The 22482-nt window shown below is 37.2% G+C and overlaps 1 protein-coding gene across 1 annotated transcript in view; it reads right to left on the bottom strand.

Annotated features, from left to right (window-relative positions):
- The window catches only part of LOC122814267 (oxysterol-binding protein-related protein 8-like), a 716151-nt gene that overhangs the window by 291564 nt on the left and 402105 nt on the right, over nt 1–22482 (bottom strand). The window contains exon 12 of the mRNA XM_044086861.1: nt 5789–5914. Within this exon, the coding sequence (XP_043942796.1) occupies nt 5789–5914 (126 nt within the window). The remainder of the gene's footprint in view (nt 1–5788; nt 5915–22482) is intronic.

The raw sequence follows: 22482 nt of genomic DNA, 5'->3' as shown, positions 1-22482 counted from the left end.
AACAGTTGGGGATGTTCACTGAGAGGATGACAAGTACATACAGAGTATTTCCAGATGCAACTCTCTGCATCAAGTGCAATTTCCCTTAAGAGCAGACAGAGACCACAGTCAGTCCTGGGATGGTTTCTCCCTCTTTCTCCAGATCCCCAATAAGACTCCCCACTGGCACAGCTATAGAGTTAAGATCTCAGTTGATTGACCAAGCCAAGACCTCCAGCAACCTCTCTGTCCAAACAGTGCTTCATGTCCCTGCCCAAGTACCTGACACACACACACTCTTTGAGGTTTGATTTACACATACACACACCTGGGAAAGGATGGCACAGGTTTATTAGCTATACCCACTTCTACCCAGACTATAAGGTAGTTTTCACTGCCACCAGTCAACCCTTATCAACTACTTCAAGGGTCTTCCAAGGGTACCCAATATATTGAGTGATATTAATATTAATACAAATGGTAGTTTAGCAAGGCTATTAGGAGTGGCCCACACGGTGTCACCAAATAAATATGCAAGTACTCTCAAAACTTAAATATTTCCACACACATCAGCCACAATGAAAGGTTTAAATATATTTCATAATAAATAATAAAAGAACAAGACAACATTAAATATATTTTCACAATGACATCAGAGTTTGAAACCACAGGAAATATTTAAAACAGCTTTGCAGTACAGGCTCACACAAATAAAGCAAAACATCTAAACTAAACTTCACAATATTCCTGACTGTATCTAACAGAATTATACTGTTCCCTAGAAACTTACTTCATTAGAGCAAGGCAGATGTGGTGAATGGTTCTTTTTGCTGTTGTCAGGTCCAAGACAGAATGCAGAATGCTCTGTCTCACTAAGAGATTTCTCAAATGAATATCTGAAATATTATTGCTGGGATAGCTTGAAGAATTACATAATTTATGGTCATTTGACTTCTAGTACCCAGGCCAAACCCCCCATTGCTAGAAGCTGTCAGCATTTAGCATCTACCTGTAAAAATATACAGACAAGGGATTTTCCTCAGATCTTTGGCAGATGCTGGAAGTCATAAAACAATTTCATTCCTTCATGCTTCAAAAGTAGCAAGTAGTTCACTCCAAGAACAATACAGAAACCTTCCTAGTACAGACCTTGTGTCTCTAGCTTCATTGAAAACTTGAGAGATAGCCTCTTTATTGCGTCCTGTAAAGTAATTTACATTCAGATATTTTTCTAAAGTTTGCTGGACTGAAGATAACCTCCTGTATTCCAGTTTTCACTGATAAAATATATACATTTAAACAGTTACAACAGTGCATGTACATTTCTGTTCTCTTCCAGTAGAGCATACTGTGGTTACATTTCAAACAGAAGTTTGCAAATACCTTTTCAACACACATGTCTGTACAAGCAGTTTGATATACACATGACATACAGTTCTAATACATTTGTAACACAAGCATCTTATATAAATCATTTTGATATTCACCAATGACATATAATTATTTACAAAATTCCAGCTAGCTGTGCTGGCAGTATCTCCTTTTGTCACATTGGGGATATTTGTTGACAAAAAACTATCAATTTCCTACACATTTGTGGTAGGATTCCCTGCACTTCTTAACAGGTCTGACCAAAAAAGTTTTTAATTCACTTGACATGTTTGTAACCATAGATGTTACAAATTTATTTTCTTGTTTAACGCATTCAGTAGGGCTCTCACAGGTCCATAGTACATCATCAAATCGTGTTTTGGACATTTTATTGAATATGCCATTCGTTGAAGTGTTCTGACTGACATTGTATTACAGTGGAAATCATGAACTTTGCCCTTTTCCTACTGTAGTGCAATCTGGGAGTTGGTATATATACTTAGCGGGAAGTATGGGGGTTTCATGAATGGCATTTCTGATGAAATGCCATTCGATGAGGTGTATCTTCAATGAAGTAATACAGAACCAGGCTAATGAAATTCTAAATTAATGCATTTTTAAATGCTGTATTGATTAATTTGTTAGTTTTCTTTATGAAGTTGGTTTTGAAAATTTATTTTTTTACATATATTTTGAAGAGGACCTTTTAAATAAGTAACAGGGGTTGCTATGGGCTTCTTTGTATGGAAACAAAATGTCTTAATGATCACCAAAACCTGGACCTTGAGAGTCAGCCTACAGGGAACCACTTCAAGGACAAGGAAACAACTTCCAACTGAATTTCCATATAACTTACTAAGGTTATCAGGTACATAGAAGACTGCTTCAGTATGGTTTCTGTTTTTGTAAGAATAAGTTTTATACAGTTTTACATCACCTTTGCACAACTGAGCCTAAATATCTTCTATGCCATTAATGTCTGGTTCAGATTCCTGAGGCAAGGAGGGAGAGGTGAATATCTTCAGCATATGAAAATAATAAAAAAAACACTTCCCGTCAAGGAATTCACCAAATAGAAATATGTACAACATGAGCATTAAAAGGGCCAAACCATAGCTTTAAGATACCTTGCATTCTACGTTAAAGGATATGAAAAGTTAAGAATGGAAACTAATCAACAGAAGTGGCCTGACAAGTTATAGGTTAGAACAATGCTTGTAATGTGACAATAACATTTCAAGTGCCTCAAAAGAATCCCATGGTGTAGACTGTCAGATGGTACTGAGAGATCAAGAGGACCAAGAATGAGTTTTCCTTTTTCCCTTGGCAACAGAAGATCACTAACTATATAGATAAGGGCTTTTTGATGTAGTGCCTGAATCTAAAACTGCCCTGGCAAGAGTTTAAGAGGCCATGAAATGTGTATCCATCACATTCTCATAACCTTTCCAACAATGGGAAGTTTAGAGACAGGCAGATGACACAAATGGTACAAACTCATGAGAGTCAAGGTCTCTCTTTTAATAAATGGAAGCATCCTGGTTCTCAGCACTAATCTACCAGTCTGGAAAAATGACTCATGGGAAGATATTATCAAGTTTATGGGAATAAGGGGCATCTCACTGTGGGTAAGCCAGAAAGAAGAGACCATCTTCATTCCATTAGCATAATCAACATAAAGAAACTCAGCCCAGCAATTACCTAGTATACCTGTAAAGGCATCACTGCAAAGTTAAATAGGTGATTCCAAGCAGAAGAACTCCATTACCTTGCCAATCTTATCTGCAAAAGCTTGAGCAACTTCCCCATAAAAATGTAGTTTCCATATTTATTTAACTCAGAATTACTGTAATAATTGATCTGATTAGTTCACTTCCTTAACATGACACAAATATTATCAAGTATTTTGCACCATGTAATTGCTGGTTAAAGATAAATGTATACATATTTTATGTCTATCTTGATTTTAACTTTGCCTCTGATAAGAGTTTTGTTTGCCTAAGCAACTTATGTTACTGCTTACTCATTTAAACTGTGGCTGTTAAAGTTGCCCATAGAACTGTCCTAATGATTATAGGATTTCTGTATAGCATGCATTTATAGATGTATACGGATGCAGCTTATTCTGTACCTGGCACAGCTTACTGTGTTTGGATTTGTATACCACATGCAGCGGTTAAATGGGTCCAAATAGAACAGTTCATTATCTTAGTCAACAAACAAAACTAACTGAAGGAAGAAACGAACAAATAAATAAATTACAATGATTACTTTCATTCTTTATTATTTACTTAATAGAGTTCAGGGTGGAAAGGGACTTTATTATTCACTTAATACAGTTCAGGGTGGAAAGGGACTCAGAGTCCGATTTTTCACCAAACGGTTGCCTGGCAGTGATTAAAACTTATCCCACAAGGAGCACCAACCCAGCCACTGAAGTCAATGATGTAGGACAAGTAATACTCAGGCACACTCTCTAATAATCTGCATGCATTCTGGAGCAACACACATTCAACTGCCACCTGTAAGAGGAAACTGTAGCATCCCACAAAAGCTCATGCATAGAGAGAGAGAGATAAGGCATGTAAATTCCTTATAGAAGACATCCCAGCTGAAAACTACATTTTCTAGGGCAGAAGGCGTACTACTACACTACTGTACTGCCATAAAAACATCATAAAAAGGACTGCCAGTTATGATGGAAGAAGGAAACAGACTGATGGATTGGTATACTTCTGAGGAGAGAACATAGCAGTGTAAATTTACTATCGAAGAAAAAGCTCATTCAAGAATAGGACCTGCCATGTCGATCCAACTGCCTACAGACATAAGAAACCTTGAACATGTGTCAACATTCAAAAAGCATCTTAGGCAACATTTGCAAAAAGAATCCAGATGCACCTGCTGTCAGCACACAAGCTAATGGTGACATTTGTTCTACCTATATTGGTTTGTAAGTTCATTAAACATTAAAAATGTTTATGTACTTCCTAAACTTCCTGCTCTTTGCTTGTTGAATACTGTACTGTTTTGTGCTTTCTTATTTGTAGACTTGTACCTGGGTTGTGACTGAAAAGGGTCAGCTGTCCAGCTCATCTACCCAGTTATCATATTGTAAATAAATAAAATTCATGAAGAAACCAGAGGTGGAATCACTGCTTTTGACATTTGTGTTCGTAATCTGGAAGGCAGAGACTACAGACTACACTTCATCCAGATAACAGCATTATTCTGAACAACAGGTTCCCTGAGGATGGCATGAGATGGTATGACTAATCTAGGTCACTGAAACACCAGTTGCAGCCTCACATCAAATGTAGCCAATATGTTGCCCCCCCCCAAAAGAATGAAGTAGGACAAGTAATACTCAGGCTATCAATCCAGTAGGCTGCTGAATTACTCAATAAGTCTGTCATTTGCTAAACACTGACAGAAGAGCATCATTTTATTTATTTACTTGTTTTACATTTGTTGACTGGGATAGTCCGACTGGATACATGTTCATTTTCAGCGGCGTCCCGGGGAGAAAAGCTCCAAAGGTATACATATACAATCATTACAATGTCATGTTGAACAGGAGTAATCATAACATAATACAAATATAACACATTTTACAGTCTAGTTAAATTTATGGAAATATACCACTTATTCTAGTACATTTAAATTTGTACAGTCTAATAATCTTCTAAACTGGCTTAACAAAGATATCTGAGTAGCACTTACAGACATAGGATAGATACACCAGTATGCATAAAGATTTAGTCAGGCTTGGAGCAGGGACATATCCATTGAGACTTGAAATACTCCTTGAGAGCTATTTTGAATTGAGATAGGGTGGTATCCAGGGTAATTTTAGCAGGAAGGGAATTCCAAATTTTGCCAGCAGAGTTGGCAAACAGGGAGTCACCAGCTGAGTTGTTGGATTTGATGGTTTGCACTAGTAGTCTGTTAGATGACCGGAGTGATTTGGAGTTGGAGTTGGGGTAGATGATGTTTTTCAGGGCAGGTGTATTACCTGGTTGGTTAAGTGCTTTGTAAGCAACAATGAGTTGATTATACTGAATCTGCCTGGGTAGCTCTAGCCATCCGAGATCATTTAGATTTTTACAATGATGGGTTCTATAGGGTAGACCAGTTGCAAATCTAGCTATGTTATTATAGCAGCTTGAGAGTTTAGTAAGATCAGATTTATTTAGGTTGGCCAGTAAAGGGGAAGCATAGTAGGGTGTAGAGAGTAGATGGGAGCAGGCAATGGAGGTCTTAGCATATGGGGTAAGGAATGGCTTTATCCTATAAAGTGAGCCCAGTTTTCTGTTAATGGTTTTGATTGTTTTGTTGACATGCACATCAAACTTAAGATAATATATTAATAATAATAATTAATTTCAAACTAAAATTTTACAGTAACAGGAGAAATATTACTTTTGAATAATTCAACTTTTTGTCATTCCTAGAATTATTCTAACCTTTTCTCCGAAGTCAATCTCTGCATTGTAGCCAGTTTTCTCACATTTAATTGTTCCCATTCCTCCAAGGCTGACAGCAAATGTACCATAGAAAATTCCTGAAAGTAAGCAAGACATATGTCATATATCATAAATAATGAAAAATGTCTGCACTGTTAGGTGGATAAACATATAAACTATACACAAAATGGTATTAGCAAAATGTTACTCATGTAACAGCTATTGTGTGATGTAGGATTTCCACTTTAATGGGAAGTTATTCAAATTAATAAGGCGAAAACTATTTTAGCATCAAAGATATCTACAAGTGCTGTTTGCTATACACCTGTAACTCTTAACCTCAACTCAGTCTGACAGCCCATACTACAGTCTATCATTCAGATTACTCTCCTTAGTATAATAGGGGAAGAAAATTACAAAAAATAAATAAATTTACTTACTTTTCTCTCACTCATTAATCTACATATAGCAGACAATGGTGGGCTGAATTCATAAAGGCCCTGCCCCACCTCTTGATATCACAAACTAATAAGGTTTCCATAAATGGCATTATGGTCTTTGCTGAAACCTCAGCAGTTTAAGTTGCTACATCATGTTAACCTCAGACATGTACACAAAAGTTTACGTGTTGTTGTACCTTTTTGCTATTTAGCAGGCACCCTTACATGGTGCTGCATGCTCTTCTAACACAAAGATGTGCAGCACTACGAAGGGCTGGCTCCACATCCATACTGAATATCAATGAGACATACTAATTAGCCATGGGCTCTCTCCTTGGAACCACCTTTAGGAAGGCACCAAGAAAAAGCTTGGCTGTACAGATCAGCACAGCCATCCCCACGACTTCACAATAGCGAATGCAGCTAAAACGTGTTCAACCACTGAACATGAACATGGTGGGGGGGGGGGGCACTAGAGGCCACATATTCAAGTGCCATAATGGCACTAACATTACTTCAGAGACTGGAGCGGGGAGATACACTAGAAACCAGGGAATACTCCTTAAAATCGCCTTAGGCACAGAGCATGGGGGGGGGGGGCACTGAACACACTCTAAAGTGCTGTAATGGTACCAGTGACAGTACTGGGATTGGAAGGTTGGGCGAACCATTGAATGCCAGGGATAAAGTGAAGCAACATAATGTCACAGACTTTAATAAGGTGGCAGACTACTAGACCATCAGGGGTGACTCTTTAAAGTGCCATAACAGCACTGGAATTGTGACAGGGGTTGGGGGGGATACACTAGACCACCAGGACCTAATAAATATGTGCTCTAATGACACTAAAGTGTTATGGGGATGTGGAGAACCATGGGAAGGAGGGGACAGGTACAAGGACTGTTGAGTGTGTGTGTGTGTGTGTGTGTGTGTGTGTGTGTGTGTGTGTGTGTGTGTGTGTGTGTGTGTGTGTGTGTGTGTTTGTATTTATGTGCGTGTCTGTGTGAGATTGATTGGAGGGCAGATTCCACTGCCAACATGAACAGAAGGTTACTACTGCAATGTGCAGATTAGCCGTGATCTGCACTTTGCATTAGTAACTGCGATTCAGGAAGTATGAAGATCAGTTAATGAGTTCTTACCTCATCACGGCTAGCTTGGGTCTTTCTAGAACAAGCCATATGCTAGGAACTTTAATGAATTCCTGGGGGGTATCTCACCAGTTAAGATTTCCACCTCACATTTCCCTAGGGTTCACTCCTCTTCTCTCACTGTGTGTAGTATGCATGCTCTCCTCGGTTCGGTGTATGTTTTCTCTGTGCACTCCTCTTTCCTGCTGCTCTAATACGTTCGTATATATGGTATTTTCCCTTGCATGGATCATGCTTGAAAAGCTCATTAATGACAGTTAACTTACCTTATTAGCAAACAGTGTCTTGCTGTAAACTGGGAGGTCATAATGCACTGTGTCACAGACATAAGGTCAGTGAGAGTAAATCTTCTGTATTAGTAAATGGTGAGACTACACAGCTTTGGGACATTGCACTTTCTCAGAGGGTGTGCAAAATACAGATATTGCCTGGTAGGCAAGTGATGTTTCTGTCTTTCTTTCTGAGTACAAACTCTAGAAGGTCCTGCCTCACTTCTTGATATCACAAACTAATAATGTTAGTTGAACAGTGCAGTGGTAGCATTGTCGCTTCACAGCAAGAGGTTCTCCAGTTCAATTCTCGGCTGGGGTGCCTTCTGTGTGGAGTCTGCATGTCCTCCCTGTGTTCATGTGGGTTTCCACCGGGTGCTCTGGTTTCCTCCCACGTTACAAAGACATGCATCTGGAGTGTTTCTCCACAGGCCTCCACCGAAAATTGGCTTCATTCAAAGTCACACTTTCCCGGTAATCTTCTTCTTCTCTTTCAGATGTTCCCATTAGGGGTCGCCACAGCGGATCATCTGTTTACATTTCTTCCTGTCCTCTGCATCTTGCTCTGTCACACCAACCACCTGCATGTCCTCCCTCACCACATCCACAAACCTTATTTTAGGCCTTTCTCTTTTCCTCTTACCTGGAAGCTCCATCCTTAGCATCCTTTTCCCTATATAGCCAGCATCCTTCCCCAGCACATGTCCAAACCAATGCAATCTCGCCTCTCTGGCTTTCTCTCCAAACTGTCCAACTTGAGCTGACCCTCTAATATACTGATTCCTAATCCTGTCCATCCTCATCACACCCAGTGCAAATCTTAACATCTTTAATTCTGCCACGTCCAGCTCTGACTCCTGCCTTTTTGTCAATGCCACCGTCTCCAACCTATATAACATAGCTGGTCTCACTACCCTCTTGGAGACCTTCCCTTTCACTCTTACTGGTACCTGTCTGTCACATATCACTGCTGACAGTCTTCTCCACCCATTCCACCCTGCTTAACTCTCTTCTTCACCTCTCTTCCACACTCACCATTACTCTGAACTGTTGATCCCAAGTACTTAAACTCATCCACCTTCGCCAGCTCTACTCCCTGCATCCTCACCATTCCTCTATCCTCCCTCTCATTCACACTCATATATTCTGTCTTCGCCCTGCTGTCCTTCATTCCTCTCCTCTCTAGAGCACATCTCCACCTCTCCAGGGTCTCCACAACCTGGTCCCTACTTTCACTACAGATCACAATGTCATCTGCAAACATCACAGTCCATGTGGTCTCCTGTCTGATCTCATCTGTCAACCTGTCCATCACCATTGCAAATAAGAATGGGCTCACAGTTGATTTTTATTTTATTATTTTTTTTTATTTTAACATTTGTTTACCAGACTTTACTGGTAAACAAATGTTAGAATAAATAAATAAATAAATAAATAAATAAATAAATAAATAAGAATTGTTTCCACAAGTGACATTATGGTCTTTGCTGAAACCCCAGCAGTTGAAGTTGCTACATCATGCTGACCTCAGTGAAAGAAATAATTACTAGGAATTACACCTGCCTTTTCCCCCACTTTTTATCTAAACAACAATGCATGCATAATCCCAAGATGTGGCAAGTAATAGGTGGTGTGACATTGGCAAAAATCACACACAAATATAATGTTAAAGCCTGATGTACAAACTTAACTGCTACTTTATCAAGAAAAAAATAAGACAAATTATGAGTACTTGTTTCTGCATTGCTTTGTGTTATCTGAACTAATTGTGTCAGTCTAGAAAGCTGTACTACTGAGCAAAAATTAAACTACAGTAATGTGTACACTGGTTTCAGAAGCCAATAAAACAGGATTGCTGAAGTGGGCCATTGCATGTTAATCAATGTTCATCCAAAAAACAGAATAAAGACATTGTGAAAAAAAAATGGTAATCACAAATACAAAATTGGTCCTGCAGATCAATGAGAAAAAAGCAAGTTGGTCAGAATGTGGAAAAGAACAGGCATATGGCTGCAACACAAAGTAAGCAGAAAAAGTAAAAGAAATGGTCCGCCAACAAGCCAGTGTTAAGTGGTCAGGAAGCACAGGTACCTTGGACAAGCCAACTAGTTTATTTACCCCCTTTGGGACAAAATAGACATGTTAAGAACAATAATCATGCTGAACCTGTCTACAATAATTCTAATTATAGTAATGGTATGGATAGAAAAAAGCAGTCACAATGGCAGAAAAAGCATCGACTGGAGAACACTTGGAAGAATCACAGCAATAGCGTATAATAAGTTTAATATCCGCTTTCGTCACTAAAACTTCATCAGAAAACAATGAGCATGAGCACAACAGAGTTTAAATAAATCAATCAATTAGTGCATCACATGGTAGTTTGCATAAAACATTAAAATTTAAAGACAAATAAACAAATGTATGAAAAATATATAAAAAAGTAGTACTAAACCATTAAATAACACACTTGTAAAAATAAAAATAAAAGTTAAAATTAATCTAACAAACTTCTTATGTTACTGTGTTTAGAAATAGTTAATTTACGGTGCTTCAAAAAACATTTCACGTTAACTGTTTCATTTAAACCTGGTGGGTTGTCAGAAAACAATCTAACCTGCCATAAGGTTTCTCGTTGCTCAACATAGTTCCTAAAGTCACCAGCTCTTTTGTCATGTCTACAAATTTCCAAAACAGTAAACATAAATTTCTTAAAATTTATACAAGACGTTGAATGCCTGTATAAAGCATTGTTAAGATTTTTTGTCTTAATAGCATATAAATGCTCTTTAATGCGCTTCCCCAAGCTTCTTGTGGTCATACCCACATAGAAAGCTGGGCAAACAGAGCAAAAAGCAATATAAACAAGCCCACGACTTGTACAATCAGCATAACCGGGCACCTCTAAAATTCTTTCAGATGTTACAACATTTATACATGGTCCTTCAGAAATAAAACGACATACTGTACAATTATTACATCGAAACATTCCTTTCTTCTTAGTTATTGGGACCGAACTAATAGTGCTATATCTCTCTAGAATCATTTTTAATGTATTATTTTTCCGAAACACAAAGTTGGGTTTAGAACCAACAACTTTGAAAATGTCTTGATTTCCTTGAATGATTTTCCAATTTTGTTCCATAATAGTTCTTATCTGAAAACAGTCAGAACTCATTTCAAAAGAACAATAATGGTCAGACCCAACACAATTACTTAACTGAGTGTCAACTACATTGTTTTTAACTATGCCCTTTAATAATATTGGTGGATATAAGGAAGTCCTTTTCTTATAAATCTCATGTCCAATGTCCATTAAAAACTTCTCATCATGTCCTCTTTGAGCAAATAAGTGAACAATGTAATGAAATTCATGTATGACATCAATTTCCCTAGTGGTCATACGGCTGGCTCTTATAAACTGTCCCCTTGGAATGTTTTTAATAATATATTTAGGATGACCACTAGTGTAGTGTAGGTATCCATTAGTAAAAGTTCTCTTTCTATGTATTTCACTGTGAAAAACGTTGTCAGTGTAGTCCCACCAAATGTGTACATCCAGGTAACATACAGACAATCCAACGTCACCAAGCGTAAATTTAAGAAATCCTGACAAAGTATTTGTTTCATGTAAAAAACGATCCACAGTTTCCTTGTTTCCCTCAATGACAAAAATTAAATCGTCAATGTACCTGCCGAAAAAAATGATATTAAAGTGTGCCTGCAAAATGGGTATGAACTCCCCCTCCCACCAAGCCATAACCAAGTTGGCATAGGCTGGAGCCGCTGGGGACCCCATAGCAACGCCACGTTTTTGCCTGTAGTATGTGCTGTTAAAAAGAAAAAAATTATTTTCCAAGATGATGTCCAGAAACCTACAAATTAAGGAAATTTGGGAATTGTTAAAAAGTTTTCCTTTTGCTAGAAAACTACGTACCGCCTCTACCCCTTCATCATGGGGAATACAGGTGTACAAAGAATTAACATCTAAAGTGAAAATAATGTGTTTGGAAGGTTCAAAAGTTCGGTTCATGTAAAAGATTCTCATTTTTCCAAAATGCCAGGAATCTTTGATGAAAGATGCCTGATTTTCAAGTAATGGACCTAATAAAGCATCAATCACTAAAGAGATTCCTTCAGTAACTGAATGGGGAGATGAAACAATTGGACGTAATGGAGGGTTTAAAACGTCCTTGTGGGTTTTGGGAATTCCAAAGATAACACCTATTTTGGATTTTCAACCACACAAAAATTATACAAATTGAAGCTAATTTCACCACACATTAAGGCATCATATAAATGTGAATGCACTTCACTGAAGCGCTTCAAAATGTCAAAAAACGCAATGGGTTCATATTCACAACTATTCCCAAGAACTTCTTGTATTTTCTGATTATACCTGTCATGATCCATAACCACAATGTTTGAACCTTTGTCACTTTTCATAAATCTAAGTGACACAGTTAACTCTTTTAAATGCTTTAAAGCCTTTCTTTCCACACAGTTTAAATTGTCATGATAGAAGTTCCTCCTTTTAAACAACAAGCTAACATCGTTAATGCACAACTCCTCATACGCTTTAATGGTGTAATGTAAATTAGGTGTATAACTAGAAGGTTTGTTAAGTACCTTAGTGTTATCAGGTAAGTCGTGCAGTAAGTAAGACAAGTTAAGTTGTCTAGTAAATTTCTTAATATCAATAATGGTCCTACCATAGTCAGCTCTTTGATTAGGTATAAAATTGAAACCATATTTTAACAAAGTCATCTCTACAGTGGAAAATAAAAAGTCAGTCAGGTTGATGATTCCAAAATCATCCGAAACATCACTTAAGCCTCGTCCCCCGACGAACTCGATCCCAAAAAAGTCCTGCTTCTAGTAAGCACACTGCTTTTATTAATGTTGTTTGAACCATTCTTCTTTGAAGGACCGTCAGTGGGTGCAGTCACACACCTATCCTTATTAGTCCTACTGGTAGCCCCAAGGTCCACAGGTTTGTCAGCAAAATTGTCAAGTTGTTTGTTGATAGTAGTAATAACATTACTATCTGGTGTTTTATCAGAAGAAATACCCAAACCTGAAGGACTAGTAGCTGGTACTAAAGGGGGAAAAGAAACATCATAATTAGAACTACTGTTCTTAAAAAATGTAGGTGCATTATTAGCGCTGTCAAAAAAACGCTGAAATGATGAAGCACCAGTGTGTTTGGACTGATTAGTGAGATTAGACCTTGACTGTTGCATCATGGAATTACGAAAATTGGGTGCAAAATGATTGTAAGCAGTTTTGTTGTCATAAACGGCTATATCCCGATCCAGCTTTGACCGTTTCCTGTTCGTAACTTCATTGACATGAAGTTCGAGTTCATTAGTTAAGAAAACAAGAACTGATTTAAATTGATCACCAGAAAGCCGGTTCTTAATAAAAGCCTCAGCTTCCTTGATGTCTTTTGTTAATAAAGACATCTTGTGAGCGTTGTTGTCAATTAATAACTTAAGAAAACGAATGCCAGCCTCGTTGAAAAAATCAATTAATAAACTGAACATCGGGTGTCCTAAATTGATGCCATTGGGACATTTAAAAAAGCGTAGTCCCTTAGGAACCACACGAGATCAATACATCTTAAAAATAGTGATTTTCAATTTCCAAAGATTTGTACCTTTTAGCAGCTTTAATAACAGGTCCCGTTGGATGTTAATCTCCCTGCTGTTGATATCCATTGGGCCACGATTTGATCTGTAAAACGGGTTGCTTTCCCGATTAAGCAACTGAGTGCAGCTGGCGTTGTCAACAATGTTAACGCTGGAAGGCTTACTTGATTTCCTAGTCCCGCACTCAAAATCCACATGCGGAGACCTACTTAAGTCAATAACGGTATCCAATTCGTCACTTGTTCCAGTAGGACTGGAAACGTGCATCACATCATCAGAAGCATTCGCTTTGGCCACTAAAAACTTCAACGATGACTGTATATCCAAAAGAGTCGCAATAAGTAGTCCGCTGGCTTTATCAGCCCCAGAAGTCGGCGTGGCATGCACCGACAGATTTAAAAGGGTATCATCAGCAATTTCTGCCATAACAAGGCTAAACAAACCACGTCCAAAAAGATAGCCAAATAAAACTAGAAAAAAGCAGTCACAATGGCAGAAAAAGCATCGACTGGAGAACACTTGGAAGAATCACAGCAATAGCGTATAATAAGTTTAATATCCGCTTTCGTCACTAAAACTTCATCAGAAAACAATGAGCATGAGCACAACAGAGTTTAAATAAATCAATCAATTAGTGCATCACATGGTAGTTTGCATAAAACATTAAAATTTAAAGACAAATAAACAAATGTATGAAAAATATATAAAAAAAGTAATACTAAACCATTAAATAACACACTTGTAAAAATAAAAATAAAAATAAAAATTAATCTAACAAACTTCTTATGTTACTGTGTTACTTACATAAGAAGTTTGTTAGATTAATTTTTATTTTTATTTTTACAAGTGTGTTATTTAATGGTTTAGTATTACTTTTTTATATATTTTTCATACATTTGTTTATTTGTCTTTAAATTTTAATGTTTTATGCAAACTACCATGTGATGCACTAATTGATTGATTTATTTAAACTCTGTTGTGCTCATGCTCATTGTTTTCTGATGAAGTTTTAGTGACGAAAGCGGATATTAAACTTATTATACGCTATTGCTGTGATTCTTCCAAGTGTTCTCCAGTCGATGCTTTTTCTGCCATTGTGACTGCTTTTTTCTAGTTTTATTTGGCTATCTTTTTGGACGTGGTTTGTTTAGCCTTGTTATGGCAGAAATTGCTGATGATACCCTTTTAAATCTGTCGGTGCATGCCACGCCGACTTCTGGGGCTGATAAAGCCAGCGGACTACTTATTGCGACTCTTTTGGATATACAGTCATCGTTGAAGTTTTTAGTGGCCAAAGCGAATGCTTCTGATGATGTGATGCACGTTTCCAGTCCTACTGGAACAAGTGACGAATTGGATACCGTTATTGACTTAAGTAGGTCTCCGCATGTGGATTTTGAGTGCGGGACTAGGAAATCAAGTAAGCCTTCCAGCGTTAACATCGTTGACAACGCCAGCTGCACTCAGTTGCTTAATCGGGAAAGCAACCCGTTTTACAGATCAAATCGTGGCCCAATGGATATCAACAGCAGGGAGATTAACATCCAACGGGACCTGTTATTAAAGCTGCTAAAAAGGTACAAATCTTTGGAAATTGAAAATCACTATTTTTTAAGATGTATTGATCTCGGTGTGGTTCCTAAGGGACTACGCTTTTTTAAATGTCCCAATGGCATCAATTTAGGACACCCGATGTTCAGTTTATTAATTGATTTTTTCAACGAGGCTGGCATTCGTTTTCTTAAGTTATTAATTGACAACAACGCTCACAAGATGTCTTTATTAACAAAAGACATCAAGGAAGCTGAGGCTTTTATTAAGAACCGGCTTTCTGGTGATCAATTTAAATCAGTTCTTGTTTTCTTAACTAATGAACTCGAACTTCATGTCAATGAAGTTACGAACAGGAAACGGTCAAAGCTGGATCGGGATATAGCCGTTTATGACAACAAAACTGCTTACAATCATTTTGCACCCAATTTTCGTAATTCCATGATGCAACAGTCAAGGTCTAATCTCACTAATCAGTCCAAACACACTGGTGCTTCATCATTTCAGCGTTTTTTTGACAGCGCTAATAATGCACCTACATTTTTTAAGAACAGTAGTTCTAATTATGATGTTTCTTTTCCCCTTTAGTACCAGCTACTAGTCCTTCAGGTTTGGGTATTTCTTCTGATAAAACACCAGATAGTAATGTTATTACTACTATCAACAAACAACTTGACAATTTTGCTGACAAACCTGTGGACCTTGGGGCTACCAGTAGGACTAATAAGGATAGGTGTGTGACTGCACCCACTGACGGTCCTTCAAAGAAGAATGGTTCAAACAACATTAATAAAAGCAGTGTGCTTACTAGAAGCAGGACTTTTTTGGGATCGAGTTCGTCGGGGGACGAGGCTTAAGTGATGTTTCGAATGATTGACTGACTTTTTATTTTCCACTGTAGAGATGACTTTGTTAAAATATGGTTTCAATTTTATACCTAATCAAAGAGCTGACTATGGTAGGACCATTATTGATATTAAGAAATTTACTAGACAACTTAACTTGTCTTACTTACTGCACGACTTACCTGATAACACTAAGGTACTTAACAAACCTTCTAGTTATACACCTAATTTACATTACACCATTAAAGCGTATGAGGAGTTGTGCATTAACGATGTTAGCTTGTTGTTTAAAAGGAGGAACTTCTATCATGACAATTTAAACTGTGTGGAAAGAAAGGCTTTAAAGCATTTAAAAGAGTTAACTGTGTCACTTAGATTTATGAAAAGTGACAAAGGTTCAAACATTGTGGTTATGGATCATGACAGGTATAATCAGAAAATGCAAGAAGTTCTTGGGAATAGTTGTGAATATGAACCCATTGCGTTTTTTGACATTTTGAAGCGCTTCAGTGAAGTGCATTCACATTTATATGATGCCTTAATGTGTGGTGAAATTAGCTTCAATTTGTATAATTTTTGTGTGGTTGAAAATCCAAAAATAGGTGTTATTTTTGGAATTCCCAAAACCCACAAGGACGTTTTAAACCCTCCATTACGTCCAATTGTTTCATCTCCCCATTCAGTTACTGAAGGAATCTCTTTAGTGATTGATGCTTTATTAGGTCCATTACTTGAAAATCAGGCATCTTTCATCAAAGATTCCTGGCATTTTTTGGAAAAAATGAGAATCTTTTACATGAACCGAACTTTTGAACCTTCCAAACACATTATTTTCACTTTAGATGTTAATTCTTTGTACACCTGTATTCCCCATGATGAAGGGGTAGAGGCGGTACGTAGTTTTCTAGCAAAAGGAAAACTTTTTAACAATTCCCAAATTTCCTTAATTTGTAGGTTTCTGGACATCATCTTGGAAAATAATTTTTTTCTTTTTAACAGCACATACTACAGGCAAAAACGTGGCGTTGCTATGGGGTCCCCAGCGGCTCCAGCCTATGCCAACTTGGTTATGGCTTGGTGGGAGGGGGAGTTCATACCCATTTTGCAGGCACACTTTAATATCATTTTTTTCAGCAGGTACATTGACGATTTAATTTTTGTCATTGAGGGAAACAAGGAAACTGTGGATCGTTTTTTACATGAAACAAATACTTTGTCAGGATTTCTTAAATTTACGCTTGGTGACGTTGGATTGTCTGTATGTTACCTGGATGTACACATTTGGTGGGACTACACTGACAACGTTTTTCACAGTAAAATACATAGAAAGAGAACTTTTACTAATGGATACCTACACTACACTAGTGGTCATCCTAAATATATTATTAAAAACATTCCAAGGGGACAGTTTATAAGAGCCAGCCGTATGACCACTAGGGAAATTGATGTCATACATGAATTTCATTACATTGTTCACTTATTTGCTCAAAGAGGACATGATGAGAAGTTTTAATGGACATTGGACATGAGATTTATAAGAAAAGGACTTCCTTATATCCACCAATATTATTAAAGGGCATAGTTAAAAACAATGTAGTTGACACTCAGTTAAGTAATTGTGTTGGGTCTGACCATTATTGTTCTTTTGAAATGAGTTCTGACTGTTTTCAGATAAGAACTATTATGGAACAAAATTGGAAAATCATTCAAGGAAATCAAGACATTTTCAAAGTTGTTGGTTCTAAACCCAACTTTGTGTTTCGGAAAAATAATACATTCAAAATGATTCTAGAGAGATATAGCACTATTAGTTCGGTCCCAATAACTAAGAAGAAAGGAATGTTTCGATGTAATAATTGTACAGTATGTCGTTTTATTTCTGAAGGGCCATGTATAAATGTTGTAACATCTGAAAGAATTTTAGAGGTGCCCGGTTATGCTGATTGTACAAGTCGTGGGCTTGTTTATATTGCTTTTTGCTCTGTTTGCCCAGCTTTCTATGTGGGTATGACCACAAGAAGCTTGGGGAAGCGCATTAAAGAGCATTTATATGCTATTAAGACAAAAAATCTTAACAATGCTTTATACAGGCATTCAACGTCTTGTATAAATTTTAAGAAATTTATGTTTACTGTTTTGGAAATTTGTAGACATGACAAAAGAGCTGGTGACTTTAGGAACTATGTTGAGCAACGAGAAACCTTATGGCAGGTTAGATTGTTTTCTGACAACCCACCAGGTTTAAATGAAACAGTTAACGTGAAATGTTTTTTGAAGCACCGTAAATTAACTATTTCTAAACACAGTAACATAAGAAGTTTGTTAGATTAATTTTTATTTTTATTTTTATTTTTACAAGTGTGTTATTTAATGGTTTAGTATTACTTTTTTTATATATTTTTCATACATTTGTTTATTTGTCTTTAAATTTTAATGTTTTATGCAAACTACCATGTGATGCACTAATTGATTGATTTATTTAAACTCTGTTGTGCTCATGCTCATTGTTTTCTGATGAAGTTTTAGTGACGAAAGCGGATATTAAACTTATTATACGCTATTGCTGTGATTCTTCCAAGTGTTCTCCAGTCGATGCTTTTTCTGCCATTGTGACTGCTTTTTTCTAGTTTTATTTGGCTATCTTTTTGGACGTAATGGTATGGATGATGACACAGAATTCACTCCTGACCCTTTAGAATACCCCCCTCTGAGGAAGTCCGAGCGGCTAAGTAATCAGAAAGGGGGAGTGGGACATTACAGCTACAATTACAGGGGGGAGGGTGTACTAAATCTACTACAATGTGTTGGCAATGAGCCTCCCTACAATCTACTAATTAATGTTTGTGGTGATTTCAGTATTTACAACTACAATGACATTGTTCTTGATAGTAGGATTGCTGATGTTTTTGATAAAGGTTTATCCTTTGTTCCCAGTAAAATGCATTGCTTGATCATGTGTTAATAAATTTAAAATTGTATACTAAAAAGTTAAACTTTCAGTTCCAAGTTAAAGGAACAGACCTTGGTCCCACTGAGCATGAATTATGTAAAAAACTAGCCACTTCAACCTCCCTTTACATCCTGTAGTGCAGACCTTTGAAAAGATGTGTGAAATTGATATACAAAAGTTATTCAAGGCTAAAGGTATGCACTCAATTAAGGGGAACAACATGGATAGGGAAGAAATGAGATTGGTATGTGATATATGTGACAATAAGGCAATAAGAGTCATGAAGCCGGACAAAGGGGGTGGGCTAGCTATTATGAACACCAATATTTACATTGACAAAATGTTTGGTATACTATACACAGACACCTACTTAGTCTCAACGAAAAAAAACATATTATACAGGAAGGTTGACATTATGTTAGATGAACTAGTACTGAACAGACAGATAAGTCTTGAGGAATACCAATTTATGGAAGTAAAATGCCCAAAAATACCCACAATCTTTGGTATAGCAAAGATACACAAAGATCTTGCTGCCCCCCCCCCCCCCCCCATGGCCAATAGTTGATGCAAAAGCATCCAAAACATAATTCATCGCCAAGTTTATAGATAGATAAAGAATGTACTGAAGAAATGCCAGTGGATTATAAAAGATCCCTGGGATTTTCTTTGCAAAATCAATAATAATATGTACGATGATGCGCTCCGTTTTGTCACCATAGACATTAGAGACCTATTTTCTGTAATTCCTCATGACACAGGTATTGAATGGTTTTACCTATACCTGTGTCAATATACACAAATTAGGCATGAACGTATTTTAACAATCAGAACCCTCATGGAACTGGTACTCAATACCAATATTATTGTATTCGAGGAACAGCTTTTTAAACAATGAAAGGGGGTAGCAATGGGTGCCATTTGTGCTCCCATATTTGCTAACATTGTTTTAGCGTTCTGGGAAATGGAATTTGTTTTCAACAGCATTTTTGCAAAAAGTTGGAAGTATTATGGTTGTTCTTTGGACAACATAATTATTGGAATGGTGATAAGCAGGAATTGCAAAGGTTGCTGGGGTTTATTAAGGAAAGCACTGACTTAGATTTTACTCATACAATAGGTCACGGGGCAGTAAACTATTTGGACATCACCATTAGTAAAGATAAAGAAGTAATGGGTTTTAGAACAGCAATTTTTAGAAAACCCACTTATTCTAACACCCTAACACCCTCCTACATTTTGATAGCTTTCACCCGTTACATCAGAGAAAATCCCTGGTTAAAGGGCAGGGTGTTTGGCTAGCAAGGATGGTATCTGAGTGGGGTGAATTTTTACAACAAATTTACACTCTGAAGGATATGTTAATAAAAAGAGGATACCCCCAGGTCTTTTTAGACATTTTACAAGACGTGGTTGACAAGAGGCGGAGGGGTCATTTTTCACCATTGCTTGGAAAAGGAAGTGTTATACAAGAGAAAGGAACAAGGATGGAAGGTACTAGTTTTAAAAAATCAGTCATTTTTAGTTATAACAAGCAATTTCAAGGCATCAGTGAAATATTACAACACAATTCGAATTTGTTTAGCACCAACAAGGATTACTTGGAGCTAGTAGGGACATATCCCAGAATTGTCTACAAAAAGGACATCACCTTTAAAAATATGCTAGACAGAACACATAAGGTTAGCGCTGAAATGGGAGGAATGAAGAAATGTGGCTTTTGTCTACAGTGTAAATATATTATTGAGGAGACAGAGATAGAGGTACCAAATTATGGAAAGCATGTACTCAAAAAGAAATTCTCTTGTAGTAGTAAGGCAGTAGTTTATTTTGCCCTGTGTATCAAGTGCCCAAGTTTCTATATAGGAAAGGCCATCAATGCTCTTAGAAGCAGGGTCTATCAACATTACTATGACATAAATAGACAAGATATGAAAAATGCCTTAGCAGCACGCATTTCTAAAAATGAAGGACATCGTTTTAAGTTTATTATTTTAGAGCAGTTAACACTGGGCGATAGAGGAGGCCCATTTAATGACTTTTTGGAACTAAGAGAACTAAGACGGCAAATTAGATAAAATGCCATGCAACATCCAGGCTTGAAGAGTACCATCTCCATAAGCTCCAGTTTAAGACTCAAGGTCAAAGGTTTTATGTAATTGAAAATGGTATTTTAGTTGATTTATGTTTGTTTATCAAGTATATTATACTTGCTTATTTTGTATGCACAGATATATATATATATATATATATATATATATATATATATATATATATATATATATACAGAGAGAGAGAGCGCGGAGGGTGGGTTTTTATCACTATTAAGTTGTTTGTTTGAAAAAAATACGTACTGCTTTTACCTTTTTGTAGTGAGTATATTTCTTTAAGGGATGATTGGTGTAAGTAATTGTTTGATTGAGTGTAGGGATATAAGTTGGGTCAGTGTGTTTTGTACTTTATTCTGATGACGTTTTCATTGTAAAACAAAAGCGCTCAATTAAATTTATTTTAGTGTCTCATTTTGTGGCTCCTTCATAACTTTATTGGTCTGCAACTTGGTTTCATGTCTGGAGTGGGTTTTTTTTTTTTTTTGCATCTTATATTCCAGACAGAACCAGCTTTAGGATTCAGAAAAAAATGCTCACTGCCCATGCTAACTACCTGGGTTGGTCAATTAGTGCAACAGTGAGAACATGTGATTTAGAGACAGATATGTCTGCAGTAGTGGGAAAATGTGATTCAAAGATAGGTAGGTCTGCAGTGGTGAGAAAATATAATTCAGGGGAAGGTATGTCTGCAATGGTGAAAAAATGTGATTCAGAGACAAGTATGTCTGCAGTGGTAAGAAAATGTGATTCAGAGACAGGTGTGTCTGCAATGGTAAGAAAATGAGAGTCAGAGAAAGGTATGTCTGCAATGGTGAGAAAAAGTAAGTCAGAGAAAGGTATGTCTATAACGGTGAGAAAATCTGATTCAGAGACAGGTGTGCCTGCAATGGTGAGAAAAATGTGAGTCACAGAAAGGTATATCTAGAATGGTGATAAAATGTGAGTCAGAGAAAGGTATATCTGCAGTGGTGAGAAAATGTGATTCAGAGACAGGTATGTCTCAATAACAAACTCCTCATTATTGGCCCAATTTTATCTCTTTTCGTCAAACAGTATACCTGCCATTTCAAGCCATGCTAGTGTTCTTCCTAGCAGTCCTTGAATCTTCTTAGCAAAGGCACCCCCAACATGCATGCACACACACACATACAACACACACACACATTTGACTCAGACATTCCCACACAAACACATCCACATCAACACATCAACAAACAAGTCCTCTTTCCAGGTGATGACAGTCACGCTTACAGAAACACTCAGAAAAACACTCATTAATTCACCCCCACACATACATCCAGACTCTCGACTACATACCTAACTCCCCTAGTGTGACCACCCAGGGTCACTCACTGACATATACACAGCTTCAGACAGCTTCATTTGTGCCCCTACAGACAAGTATACATGTCCACATACATATACCCACGAACACACCTCCCACCCCTGTGCAGACCTCCCAATTTTGAAGCAACATTGCTATTTTCAGGCCTGATGTATCCCTGCACAGGATGTTCCAATTTTGGGGGTATGTCCCTATTTTCAGGCTTGATTTACTCTTTCCCACAATCCCCTTCATCACATGAGATATTTGAAGCTGTCTATTACACAGAAAAACAGACTACATGACCAGCATACTAATGACACTAATAATTTAAAGAAATGAATGTACTGTTTCTTTGATAATGAAATTATATT

Source organism: Protopterus annectens, chromosome 10.part0 (genome assembly GCF_019279795.1).
Source record: "Protopterus annectens isolate FY-2018-M chromosome 10.part0, PAN1.0, whole genome shotgun sequence".
NCBI classification, from domain to species: Eukaryota; Metazoa; Chordata; order Ceratodontiformes; family Protopteridae; genus Protopterus; species Protopterus annectens.
Note: the sequence above shows the minus strand (reverse complement) of the source record. Positions and strands in the feature narration are given on the sequence as shown.